The 14,762-nt window shown below is 38.5% G+C and overlaps 1 protein-coding gene across 1 annotated transcript in view; it reads right to left on the bottom strand.

The window, feature by feature from the left end:
* The window catches only part of LOC148189672 (uncharacterized), a 139,054-nt gene that overhangs the window by 101,063 nt on the left and 23,229 nt on the right, over positions 1–14,762 (bottom strand). The window contains exon 3 of the mRNA XM_088076012.1: positions 12,288–12,317. Coding sequence (XP_087932138.1) covers positions 12,288–12,317 — 30 coding nt within the window. The remainder of the gene's footprint in view (positions 1–12,287; positions 12,318–14,762) is intronic.

Here is a 14,762-nt window from a genome sequence, read left to right as displayed (position 1 = left end):
ACTCTCTTTTGATGAGGGCCAGTGGAGCTGAGGGCTGCGTCAGTGGATGTGGGGTGAAGATGAGGTGAGAGACGTGATCATTCAATGAATACATGACGGCCAGGATTTGGTTCCAATACCAGTTTCCAATTTGATTATGGTTCCCAGTTGGTAAAAGACCTGGATTCATTAAGCTCTGAGATTTATTAATCTCGTACTAAATGTATTTCCTCTTCTTTGTCAGCGAAACACAGTCATGCGCTGTATTTGGTGAAACTTCATTCTAGCTCTTTAAATATTAACGGGACCTACGCCCATCTCCAAAATTGATACGTTATTTCTGTGGTCTAGGACAGTCCAAAAGCATGAGGAAACTCGAACAACTGTCCCCCAGCTGAAATCTAGAGTGCTAAAGCTCAAGTCTGAACCCACTCCATATACAATGAATTAGGAAAGACTTTTTTACATGACACAGTGAGCACCCAGAGGGATTTTCTAACTAATTTAAAACTGAGAAATCTACAATAGGATGAAGCATTCAAAATAAACAGCTGGTCTTTGTCATTAAAAGCCAAACAGTCCAGTTAAACACAAGCAACATGAAAATAGGGCAGTTCAGATAAAATTAAAACGAGAGGACAAATAATGCAAGATGCACAACGTAAAATATCAATATAAAAAAACAACATAAGAGGCAACAAAAGCAATAAAACCACAAAACATAAATAAAATAAAACATAAATAAAATAAATAAATAAAGAGAAATAAAATACCCATCCCTGTCAAACCACAACCAACAGAAGAAAATAAAATATTGCCAAACTCTACTAAATAACTGTAATCTCAGCGTTGGGAAAGTTTATTTGTCTCTCTCTCTTTCCATGTTGGCGTCATGTTGTCAGGTCGACAGGATGCACCCGTCCATACGAGCTATTACCTCCTTATATGGTGGTCACTGGCTATTCATGGGCTGAAATTTACGCTAAGTGCTGACTTATCGGCATTCATGAATTTCAACACATGCCTACAGTTAAATCTGAGTTTTTTATGTGATTTATTCACAGATTTGCTCAGATTTTATCAACAAAACCCGATGCAGTAGTAGCAGTGGTAATAGTAGTAGTATCCCTTTTGTTAGCAGTAGTTTTCACTAGTAAAAAGGGATCCTTAGCATACATCAGATCTTGTGTTTTGGTAAACACATTGTTGTATACAAATGAGATCCAATTTCAGTCTCAAAATCCCCCTGGAGCTCATTGAGGATTACATCATCTTGCTTTAGCAAAGAGAGCAGGGCGGCAGGAAGCTAATGAAACATCACTGGGGAGAGGAAACACTCCAGCTGACAGGGCAGAGGATGACCCCTGCATTTCTTAATCCTTATTTATGCAGGGAGGGTTGACTAAGCACTTGACCTGCTTTATATTCATAAACACACACATCGGCACACCTGGGAGCTTCCTGGTGCAGTCCTGCGACTCAAACGGCTCGTCAGGATGGACCAACCAGCTGAAGAGTTATGTTGTTTATCTATTTGTTATTTGTTTAATTGAAGTTTCTGTCTCTACTGCGTCACTGTCACACACACACACACACACACACACACACACACACACACACACACACACACACAGAGAAATGTAAACATAGATAACCTATAATTTAGCTGTTGACGTGTCAGTCAGGCTTATTTCTCTGTTCCTCTCTGACCTGAGGTGCTCATCAGGTAACTCATCCCCAACTTTAAACACACGGCGCCGTCAGTGCTCACGTGACACGTTACCCCGACGGTCACGGCCCAGTCAAATGATGAGAAGCAGCAGGGGCGCTGAGTTTATCATTATTTCTTTCATTATGATTTCATTTGGTGCTAACGAGTGCTGCAAATTATTTACTTTATATTTTCTTATTTTTTTAGCACGACCAGTGGCGCCCCTCCAGCATGCGGCACTCTGGGCGACCGCTTATATGGCCTCACTAAGGCCCGTCCGTGGTTGCTTAGCAATGGATACCTCTGCAATACAAGACATAGGCATCTTGGACATAATGTCAAAGGCGTTACTTCTTCACATAGTTGTAAGGGTGAGTTCATTTTTTTAATGTTTTCCACTAAAAATATGTCCAGATCTTACATAATGCACCTTTAACCAATTAACAATTAATTGTAGATCTCTAATAAAAGCATTGTGGTTTTAAAAGAGGGTTACACGCTGGTCTATTTTTTAATCGGGTGCATTAACATTTTACAGATGTGTCTTTTGTCGTCATCAGTCATGTTTTTAGATTGTTATCGAGAAATGTTAGGCAATTTATTTTTTCCTTTCTTTCTTTTTTTTCTTCTTTTCTTTTACTGCAAGTTCTGGTGGTGAACATACAGATTTAGCTTCACGTTCATTCACGGGTTAGGACTAGATTCACAAGGCAAATCCAAAATAGCTGCAGATTAATTTCCTAATACTGTACCCAGATTTCATCCGGATGTGAGACACATGAAATGTCGAGCGTGTGGCCTATCTGTCAGCCCCGCCAAGCAGAGCTCTGCAGTAATGACGGAGGCATTGAAAGGGGGGTGAAATGGTTAACAGGGAATAATCCATCATTCACTTAAGGGGGTTGCCAGGTCTGTGATTAAGGGGACGAGGGGACTGGCAGGGTGCAGACAGCCCCATTTACTGCCCGAGCTAACAGTGGTAAGGACAAATTGGGAAAATACTACAACTGGACAAGCAACGAAAGAAAGCAAAAGAGAGGAGGAAAATATATTTAAAAACTGAGCTGTCGTCTATATTTGGCATCTACAGTATTTCCTGTGACACCACCAGGGTTGTCATAAAAGATGACACTCAGCAGACCGCCATAAATGCGCGGTTGCATGCACACCACACACACATAAACAGACACACCTTCCTCCACTGAGCAGTAACTAAGTGTGGTGGGGAGGACGTATCCCAGCATGCAGCGGGACCCTCTTGGGGAGCAGCCGGCGTCATTTATAATTAAGTGGTGATGACTTATGAAAATAAATAAGTTATATTCAGTTACACATGGACGTGCGCTGCGCGGCCAGCCGGGATGACATTTACTAGGCTGTCTACAGTAATGAATACTCTATTAGAGGAGGGGATGGAGGAGGCTGAGAGTGAGGCAGAGTGAGCGAGCGGAGGGGAGCTTTTGGTGGATGAAGGAAGCTGCAGGAGATATTAAACTGAGCGTAAATGCTTTTGGTGTCACTAGAGCAAACAAACACACATGAAACCAGAAGTTAATGGTAAATTTTTCAGGTACTTGAAGATGCAGTCATCATTTCAAGAAGTATCCCACCGATATAAAGAAGGCACTCATAAAAATAGGCTGTCTATGCAGTAGAAAGGTGCAATTACTTCTAAAATTGGTGCTACATGAACAGGGAAAACAGAGAAAGAGGGTGCTAGAAAACCTACAACTACCAGAATGCAGCGTGTCTGATGTAATGTGGAACGATGCCTGTGAAGACAAGAAATGTACAGTTTCTGCTTGTTAAATGCACGCTCTCTTTTCAAAATAAACGTAAAAAGTAGTTAAAAAATGGCATTTTTAAAGCACATGGTTAGGTTGAGAAAAACCCAAAAAAACATCACAGTTTGGCTTAAAATAAGTTTGTTTTTTTAATGGCTATACCCAATTTAGATTTGACTATCTGATACAAGCATTTGCCGATTCTTTTTCTTTTTCAATGTAACAGCAGCAATCATGTAAACAAGCACTAACAATGGATCAGAAATGTGCAACCATTTTTTGCAGACACTAAATGTCAAATAAAAGCCAGAGGCTATTTTATTAAGTTGCTTTGAGCTGTAAACTCACTTTTACTAAGCATAAGGCAGAAGGTAATGTTACAGACAATACCAAATGCATTTTTTCCTCAATCAAAGCTCACAGCAACATTTTGAATATACTTTGGTGGCACTGCAAAGCCTAATGATGAATCAATTACATTTCACATGTTCAATTAAACTCTTAACAACCCATTTATCAATAGGCGGTTAATTGTTATCCCTAGTCTGTACCGAAGAGTATTGTAAAAGTCGAGAGTGCTCACTCCACGGCAGTTCTGAGGACCAAAATGTCCCCAGAAGTACACTGCACAGTACACTGACTCCAAAAAAAAAAACAAATAGCACTGCTTAACTTGAAGCAGTTTCAGTCAGCTGAGGGGTTTCTGACTGATGATTTAAATCTCAAACTTTCAAGGGTTAGCCATACGTTAGTTATTAATGTACTGTAATGTCACATGACATGCTTCACTGACATAGTACATTAGACTAGCTCGCACAGAATCTTATCATTAAAATAACTCCAATGACTTTTTGTTATTCACAGGACGTGGACAGCAGTCTCCTTGGTGGAAGTCCAGAGTTTGTTTGACCCATCCACCTCTCCACCCTACGCAGACTTTCTCGCTCTTTATACCACAGCATCTGCTTGGAGCCTCAAAAAATGCAGCCACAAATTGTGTCTCATACTGTTGCTAAAGGTTGCCTCCGTGTGTCAGGATATGATTCACGTCTGTATGTAACAAGATGGAAGTGCAACCGCATTTGAATATTCGACTTACAGTCATCACAAAACATGACTTTAATTAAATGTTAATGTCAATTTGAGACTACTTCTTAAGTAGGCAGCTATTTGCATGTTTCTGTGGGTCTGTCAGCTTATTTTGTGAAATATATGGCAGTTTTGTAGGCAGACAGTACAAGTGTACTTAGTTTATGAACAAACTGAGGTAACTGAGGAGGAATTGTTTCAGACTGCAGTGAGTAACTGACAGTATAGACAGCAGAGCAGGTCAGGCTGTGCAGACAGGACTACCTCATTACACCAACACCACTGCCTCATTATTGTCAGGGATTCCTCTGTATTCATGAGGCCAAAGTGGACCATCACAGCAAGATAGCCGCTGCTACTGATGAGCAATACTTCAGGTGTGAAAAAACAATGTGATTTTGTGTAATTCTTTGCTCAAACACCCCTGTAGACAGGTGTGTTTTTCAAGATTAATGCTTTATTATAACAAGCACCCTCCAAAACAGGTATGACAATGATCCAAAATAAAAATAAATTCACACCAGTCTTCCACAGCAGCACCAATTGTCTACTGCTGAAAACTCTGAAAACTCAGCCGAAGCAATTTCAGTCCGCCTGCCTTGCTTAAGGACCCTTAATGTTTCTAATCCACATTTCCTGTCAGGACTGTCTTTCCAAAGCAGCCTGAGATTCAAACTGGCTTCCCTCTGATTAAAATCCCACTTCACAAACCTCTCAATCCACAGATCTGCAAGTAAGAGGTGTCATGACCCATAAGACGTTATCAGCTGATATCACTGAGTTGCATCCTTTAAACCAGAGAAACAGGAAGTTTTCAATTAAATGAGCTGCCAGCATTACTGCAGAATGGATCACCCTCCACATGCACATCCTAAGAGGCCTCTGACTCTATGACTGAGGGTGAATTACATTATGTGTGCTGCACAGATCTCCTCCCTTTGAGGTACAGTGGACTGTATATAACACAAACAATCATGTCTATTATTCAGATTGCTACAACTGAAATATGAGCAACAATTAGTCCCAAAAATAGGCTGGAAAAACTGTTATAAAAATCCAAACATGCTGTAATGCTGATTAACAATTTTAGGGTCATTTTGCGATCTTACTTGATGTCTGCTTACAGTGTTGGTTGACCAAAAGTACCAAAATACAAACACAAAATACGCATTGTGTCACTTAAGTCTAGTGATATAATGCCATGTATGGATACAAAGTTTTTAATTGGTGTTGTTGTCAATAAAATTCAGTTCATCTAAACTTTTTTAGGCAGAAATCTTGTGGCTGAGAATTTGACAGTAATTATAAATTCAGATATAATGAAAAATGCCCTTTTGAGGGAGGGCCACTATGAACTACAGAACCCCAAAGAGAGCAGCAGGGAAAGTTCGAGAAAATCTAGATTTTCATTTCAAAAACTGCCCATTCACATTAATCGATAAAAATGATTTATCGCCCAGGCCTACATTTCAGCAATCAAATCAAGTTCCTCCAAACAGTATGTGCCTACTGCCTATCCATTTTCACTCGGAAATTCATCACAACACTGAAACTAGATACTAAAAGTGCTCTTTCATCTGCTCTTAAAGGAGTTTGACCTGCTAAGTGAAAAATTTGGGACTCAACAAAGTCATTAGATACATTCTCTGAGGACGACGAATGTCGGTACCGAATGTCATGGCAATCCATCCAATACTGTGGGCTGGCTGACAGCTTTAGATGAACAGACCAGCAGACTATCTGACATCAATGTCTCCAGAGCCACAGTTATAGCATGCTAAAAACAGGATAATGTGCCTTAAATCTTTCAAACTAATAAAGTGACACATATACGAGCCCGCATCTCTCAGGGGTCGTCCCCCAGTGGGGCTTGAAGGGGGCTTTGGGACAGCAGCCAGCTCCCTGCAGGCAAAGAATCTATTGCTTTTAACTATTAAGATAAATCAGATCATGTTTCCCAAACTGGGGCATTAGAGTGGGACAAACTAGATGTGTCTGACCTGAGATTTATAATCATGTCACATAACAGAACTGTATTTCGGGTATCGTCTCCATCACCTACACGCTCAAAAATGGAGGTACGAGACAAGAAGAGTTTTGCACCTTCAGGTAAACTTTACAAGGATGATCCCTCTGAAGTACAATAATCCCTTTAAGAGGCCAGAAATGCACCTTTAAGTGACTTAAGACAAAAGAAAAAACACTTTTGTGCCAGTTTAGGGTACCTGCAGCATTGAAAAAGGAGTAGATAATCAGAATACTGTACTGTAGATAATAATAATAATAATAATAATAACAGTAATAATAATATTGCTATGTCATTTTACATTTTAATCTTTTAATGTAGTTATTATTTTCTCTGCACATTTTACTTTTTTTTAAGATTTTTTGTGTGTGTGTGTGTGTGTGTGTGTGTGGTCGGAAAGCTGTTAGTGTGAAAGGGGGAGAGAGGGAGGGGGCAACGTGCAGCAAAGGGCCATACCACTGTAAATCCTGAACTCAAGTGGCTTTTATTAAACAGTTGCTACTAAAAATTCACAAAAAACACATATCTATATAAAATGCAACTGTTTACATAACATATCCTTCCGCCATACACTATAGTTCCAGAGAGAAAGAGCAATGTATTAAAGATGCAGCAGGATTTAGAGGCAAATTTTAATTTCAGTTTCTTTAAACTACTATTTAAAATAATGACAAATAAATCGACCTTGTACCTTGTATTAATACCAAAGGCATTAAAGGAAAACAGTACCACTTCCCTCAAATATAGTCCCGAGTATGACATGAGACGTGGAGGAGGTACTTTTATCTCTTTTACTTAAACTGGTGCAGTTTCATATGGTACAAAACAGACTGGCTCTAACTGGTACATTTTTGTATCCCCCCAGCCTCAAGCATTTATATCCTTTTAGGGTACACACGGGTAGTCTGAGTGTGTACTTGGCTGAGTGTTACAGTCGAGGGGAAGAGTAGGTGTGTTATTTAACCCTGCTGTTATGTTGCGGGTCAATTTGACCCATTTTGAATAATGAAAATCTCTTGAAAATATTTTAAAGTGGTTGTTTTTAGGTTCTGATTGGGTCATAATGACACAGCAGTGAAACTGGGGTCAGACATGTCAAGTTCCTATCCTGAAGAAAGAAAAAGTGTCAATAAAAAAATTACAAAAAAATGTTATGTGAAACTGTATGTTATATCTAGGTAATTCAAAATTTCATTAAAAAAAAGTTTGAACATGAAGGCCTATGTTTTTATTTAAACTGCCATTATCTGTGAGAGGTGAGTAACACCATTGCACTTAATATTGATTGAATTGTTTGTAATTGTGTTAGAAATGAGGTACAAACAATATTTTTGCAACTTTTGGATGATTAAACATGAACCCGGTCACTCAGGAATATTCTTGTAATGACAAATGAATATAAGAGGAAGGTTACGGTCAAATTTACGGACAGAGACTTCTATCACTTTTAATTACTAAACTTACTCAAAGCAAGAATTGCCAGTTGTAGTAATTCAGGAGAACTAAAGATTAAACTAATTAAAGGGCATTTCTACAGTAGCTCTGACTGCACGGTAGCAACACCATCACTCATGTCCTCTTTTATACACCCTGGGGAGGCCAATCAAATCTGCTCTTCCGCTCTGAAAATCTGCTCTGCGATCAGAGGCCAGCGGCAGCCAATGACAAATCCTCTCCTGTATCTGGACTCTGTCTCTGTCTCCTAAAAGACAGTAAGGGATTTGTCTCCATCTTCTCCTTTATGCCAGGATGACACGTTGTCATTTCAGGCTAGCAGGTGGCCCTTTGTCTATGATGATCTATTGATTTTCTTCTCTCCTCCTCTGGCTCGACTTTTTACTCTCCCACTCGTCGCTGTTGTTCTCTCCTCATCATCGCCTGGAGAGAAGATGGGACCAACAGCTGCAGCCAGCAAAGAGGTTTAAAAAAAAAGAGCGGAAAGAAAGGTGGCGGGAAGACGGTGTTCCACTTTTGACATCCATACCTTTCTCAAAGCAAGGGCTGATATTTCCTCTCACAGCTGGAGGGACAATGAACATTAAAGAACATCTCAAGAGCAGCTCTTGAGGGGGAAACCAAAGGTGGCGACAAAAGTGCTTTCATTATTATTGCACTATTATTAGATGCTTGTGACGTGTACTCTGTCGAGCACAAGAACATTAAGGTGTTTTAGAGAAAATTTTTCCAAGTGCCCAAAGGAATCCAAGAAACATGAGTGTCATCCTGTCGCTTGTGCTGCCTTCACGTGCTCCTCGGAAATATCGTATTTACAGCATTTGCGAGCACATGAACAGCCCTCCATAGTCGTAATTACAAGTGAGAAATTGGAAAATTGCGATGATACCCAAGTTGCTGAGTTGCTACGTTTGCGTGACATTTAAGGGCAGCAAATTTGGTCGAAAGCATAGAAACAGTGTCAACAATCGACGGTTAAAAAATAATCAAATATTTCATTATATGTTCTCAGTAATTATCATTTACTTTTAGTAGTTGCACATTTTAGTGTATGCATCTATTAGCAGTAGCAAGCAAGCAAACTTTTAACTAAAGCATGCCAGGGGAGTATACTAAGATTGAAAAAAAAAAACATTTTATAATAGGAGTTGCCGACTTGATGTCATAAAGTCAACATTTGGTCAATGGCAAGAAATTCACATATCAAATATAATTTTTTTTATCACGTTAAGTGTAATATGGTATTAATCTTAACTGCTGTCTTTGTAGGACCTGGATTAAATAAAAATATAATATATAAAATATTTAAAAAATAAATAATATATAAAAATATAAATAAACTGGAAACAGCTATCAACCTTTTGTTTAAACACTCTTAGCATTCAAATGCAACCCATCGTCTTTCTAACCTCCATGTTGTTCCCACTTTATGTCCTCAAAGCACACGAACACAACTAAATCTGAACAACAACTTCCCAACTCGGAAACTACGACCCTCCGACGTCACATGAATGCAGCAATAGACCCCTTCAATCTTATCAGCCACTGTTTAAAGAAGGCCTACAGTTGGTAAGGTAACTGTGACTGCCGCTGATGTGCGGTGACACTGTGGACAATTTTTACAATACAGCGTGTTATTTTCATATCTCCTCACTATAAAATAGAGCTGGCAACTTAAGCAATTTGTATGTTTTAGCATTGATTCAATGAACTTGCTTAAAAATACAGGTAAAGTTTACAGATGTAAAAGCTAAATGTGTATGCGTAAAATTCTACAATTCTACAATTTCATTTAGCAGACGCTTTTATCCAAAGCGACGTACAACACAAGCAAGAATTTAGACTTAAGGAAAAAACCCTTAGTAAGTGCAAAAAGTGCTTCAGGTGTGATTGGTCACAGGTATTGCTGTCTAGTGGCAGAAGAAGTGCCGCCGCCCCCCCCCCTTTTTTTTGGAGACCAAAGTAATAACCAGTAGCGATCTCAGCATCTGAGATTCAACAATCTCAGTATTCACAACAAGACTAAGAAAGGTGCGCATTTCTGTGTTTATATCTGGTGCATTTATTTAGTTTGGGAAACACCACAATCTCTAGAAAGCATAAGCACAAGTTAGCCAGCGGACTCAACAGGGACTGAGAAATGTGTCTGTTGTTAGGTCGTTACTCAACCTACTTTCTGATGTAGTAAACTAGGTTTCAATACATGTATGATTATACTGATGTGACTGATTGTCTTCCAGTTATTAGTCAGACTCTGTATTTCTGAGAAAAACTTAGATAATAGTAACCAAAACCCTTTTTGTTAGCTAATTGCCTCAAAACATGAATACTTTTTTACTATAGTTACATTATCACAATATTATATTTTAATGTGTGTGCTTTAACGTCATTTGAAGACTTCAGTGATGCTCCTAAACGCATCTCCGTTGTGCTAAAATGATATTAAAAGCACATCCTCCTTCACATCATTTTGCTTAAATGTGACCAGTGAAGATATTCGTCTTTTTTCGGGGAACTCGTTTTTAACGATTCAGAATCGATTCACACATCCTAAACATCGACTATGGACTATATTTACTAAATATCTACTATTGATAACCCTCCAAAATTTGTATCATTGAGAAAAATCGTAATAATTTTGATACCGTTCGTCGCTTTTTCCGCCGGTCAAAGCTGCCGTCTGCGCCGCTCAGAGGAAACTCCGGTGCGCCGTCGCTCTTTCAGAAGCCTCGGTATCCAGCCTGGGGGTTCGGGTGTTTTTACGAGATCTTGTTCAATAAATACATTAAGATAGATCCGATATTAGGTGTCTCCGTCCATATTTTATCCATATTTCGGTGCTAACTGCACATTAGCATCGATGCTAAACGCCATATTGGTTTCCCATAGTTCCTTTGGAGAGGTCAGAGGTTTGTTTCGGTCTTGTCGTCCAATCGGAAGACGAGCTGACGCTTTGTATCCGCCTACGTAAGCCAGACGTCATCTGGAGCAAACTGCACTGTGATTGGCTGAATCCTGCTGTATCTATCGATCTGTGTTATTGGCAGCGCCTCCTGCATTAGAATAAACTCTGGCAGCTATTATATATATATACATATATATATACATATATATATATACATATATATATATATATATATATATATATATATATATATATATATATATATATATATATATATATATATATATATATATATATATATATATATATATATATATATATATATATATATATGTTCTCCTATAATGATAATAATGATAATAATAATAATAATAATAATAATAATAATAATAATATATGAGACATGGGTAAACCAGGAGACTAACAAGCAGCAGGGCCTCATATGGGTAAAAACTCTGTTGACTGCAGGCAGAGCAGGCAGGAGAATCAGGCCCCTCTCTGAAGTGTCAGTAGTGTGTGTGTGGCCCTCTGCAGCATCACAGAGAGGAGCTGCTTTGCAGAATGGCACAGATAATGGGATACACAAACAACTGCAAAAAAAAAAAAAATGATGGGACTTTTTTGGAAAAGTGTGTCCATTTTTTGAACAATTACAATGTTTATTTTTCCACTTTCTGATTCCCAACACTTGAGAGAAAGGTTTTCTACAGCAAAAAAGCTTGTACATAATAAAACCTCCATACACACTTTGCTTTCATAACATAATATGCCACTGGCAAAACAGACTGGAGTAGATCCTGAAATCGCATCTCCTATATTTTGAATCGGGAATCGATTTTGAATTGAGAAAAGATTCTGAATCGAATCGTGACCCCAAGAATCGAAATTGAATCGAATGACCCTGAAACCTGGCACCTTTTAGCCTTTACACTAGTGCATTAATGTGCAAAGTTATAGTGGCCTAGATCGGACCCTTTGGCCGGCCAGCTCTGGACACTCATGGTTTAGGTATCGGACAAACAAACAAGGTATATTTTGCTATTTTTCTTTAAAACAGATTTTGATTTAGCCATCTCTAAAACAAACAAACCACACAATATATCCTGAATAAAGAAAATGTAAAATTCTCCAGAAACTTCCGCAAATTAAAAAGTCAAGCAATCTATGAGTCTTAAGTCCACTAACTCCTCTGGATTTAGAGTACCATCCTCACTCCAGCCACAAACAAGTCAGATAGAGACAACAAATAAGAGAAAAATACACAGCTGTCCCTCTTATTACGATGTCCAAAACTGTTCAGACATTAACAGATATTCAGTATGATGCATGAGCTCTTACCTGGAGGCCCGTGTAGTTTGGCTTTCTTCACTGGAAGAAAAAATGAGAAAACATAAATTAGTCACAATATTTGTTGTATTTCTCTTGCTTCTCTCTCTGCATTTTGTTGTTGCTCTGCTCCTTGATCAAATGAAAAGGAGCAAACAAATGTCATTTGTATTGTTTTTGTTTTTTTGGGTGGGATGGTTTACGTGGGTAAAAGCAAATAATAGAACAGCCAGCTGGTTGCAGCGTGTAAAACCAGTAAAAGACGACATTATAATATCTAAACTCTATTGCCCAGCCCCATGAAACTTTCTACTATCTGGTGATTGTGCATATTGTCAAACAATATAAAACAAATGAAAGTATACAATTAATTGACTTGAAATTAAACCATGGCTGGTTTAATGTTGCTTAATGAATGAAAATGTCAAAAGTTGCAATTTTAATAGACAAGTAAACAATCATCCGTAATGAAGCACTAGAAATTTGTAATTGTTGTAAACAGTCACAGCACTTAGTTTGGAGAGAAATAAGATATTATCTAAGACACTGAGGTTTTTATATTTAATATGCATTATTATTTTTAGGCTGGTAGTGCCATTTGGTAAGCGCAACAATAAAACCCAAAACCTTGTGCCTGCATTCGCAGTGGAAAGTAAAAATGTATTCTGTGTGAATCAACAAGCAACAAGGTAACGAGCTGTGAAAAGACAATGGATAGACTGCTAAAACACATAAATATTAACTATAACTGTTAATATTTTATCCTGTGGGTGGACAGATGCATCGCTCATGATACGCATAAATAAAGGGCTATTAAGTGTTTTGAAATAGGTCAGAAGTTAAAAAAAACATAGAGGCAATAAACACAGATTAACTGTATCAGGTAACACTACTGTTTTATCATTTCAATCAATCAATGTGGGGGCGAAGGTTTCTGTCAGAGAAAAAACATTATAATAGCTAATATGAAAATACAGTCTCCTTAAAATTTGGCTGAAAATATTCCTTTAGCACCAACCAACCAGCCTTCAAGACAAAAGTGAAAAGCAAAGGCCTTTTTCAAATCCAGGATTTTCAACTTTTAACATAAAACATCAAACGATCAGTTTTTAAAGTCTTTCTCCAAACTGCAATCAATTTAAAAAGTCTTGCACTTGCATAGCCCCTTTCTAGTTTCCCTAACACTGAGAACACTTTTTTAATCTTTCATTCAGCAACTCACACACACATTCACACACTGACGTCAGAGCCGCCCGTAGTTTACTTTGTTGTGTGAGTTGTGTAAATATTTCTGGCCTCCTGTCAGGAACAAAAGCTTTAAAATTACTGCAATAAAGAGAACACATTATTTCTTTTTTCTGCAGAGTGGACAAAAAAAAATCCACAATACTGTGGTTAAAATTATGTAAAATGAAGGATATTTGAAAGAAAAACTACAGCATGAGATGTCAAACACAACAGAGCGCAAAAAGTTTGGAAATGCCAGTGTGTTGAAATGCCAGTGTGTGCTGTGCTTTAGGTTAAAAAGAGTCACTGATGTAATTAACGATTCAATTAGGCCTGCAGGCCATGTGTTATAGACATTTTACCATGCAGCAGAATAAACATTTAATGGCTTTATGAGGTAATTCAGTTATTTAAATTAGGTTTAAATGCACCTCGTCACTGAAGGAGATCAATACGTTTATTCAATCACAGCCCAAAAGTGTGACGCGAGAGAGAGAGAGACAGAAAGAGACAGACAGAGAGATCGTTAACAGGTCATTCGTCTCAGGCTGTCAGCACAGCTTGCCCTGTGTGTCACTCGTGCCAGCTTGGCACAGTCTCACAGGAAGCCCGGTGGCCTCGTTGGTCGAGTGCCAGTCGGGCTCCGACAATACCTGTGTGAATGGCCTGTGACACTGTGAGAGAGGCTCGCAGTGACGCCACAGAGAGTCACAGAGAGAAGAGTCTGCGGACGGTAAAAGGTTTTAAATGTTTAGGTTAAAAAATATACATGAACACAGAGGCAGAGCTGGACAGTGTCTCAGCAAACATTACTGCTAAATACTGTTCCACCGTCTTCTGTAACTCTCATTTCAAGCATTTCTTTCATTGTTATTTCTGAAAATAATCAGCGTGTTTCTGGTTTACTTTTCATATTCCAAGATAAATGAGCATCTACTGCGAAACCTCCTCTTAGAGCAGGAACACTCAACTTGGGGGCCAGTTTTGCAAATCAGCAGGAAGCCAGGGGCTAGCCCAATACATGTTTCTAGGATTTTAGGACATTTCTAGGATTTAAGCACATTTCTAGATCTAGGTCACTGCTAGGATTTTAGCACAGTTCCTAGATTTTAGGACATTTCTAGAATTTTAGCACATTTTGAGGATTTTAGCATGTTTCTTAGATTTTAGGACATTTCTAGGAATTTAGGACATTATAGAATTTTAGGAGATTTCTAAGATTTAGCAGGTTTCTAGGATTTTAACACATTTCTAGATTTA

Source organism: Plectropomus leopardus, chromosome 4 (genome assembly GCF_026936395.1).
Source record: "Plectropomus leopardus strain MGB_pleo_1.0 chromosome 4, ASM2693639v1, whole genome shotgun sequence".
NCBI classification, from domain to species: domain Eukaryota; kingdom Metazoa; phylum Chordata; class Actinopteri; order Perciformes; family Serranidae; genus Plectropomus; species Plectropomus leopardus.
Note: the sequence above shows the minus strand (reverse complement) of the source record. Positions and strands in the feature narration are given on the sequence as shown.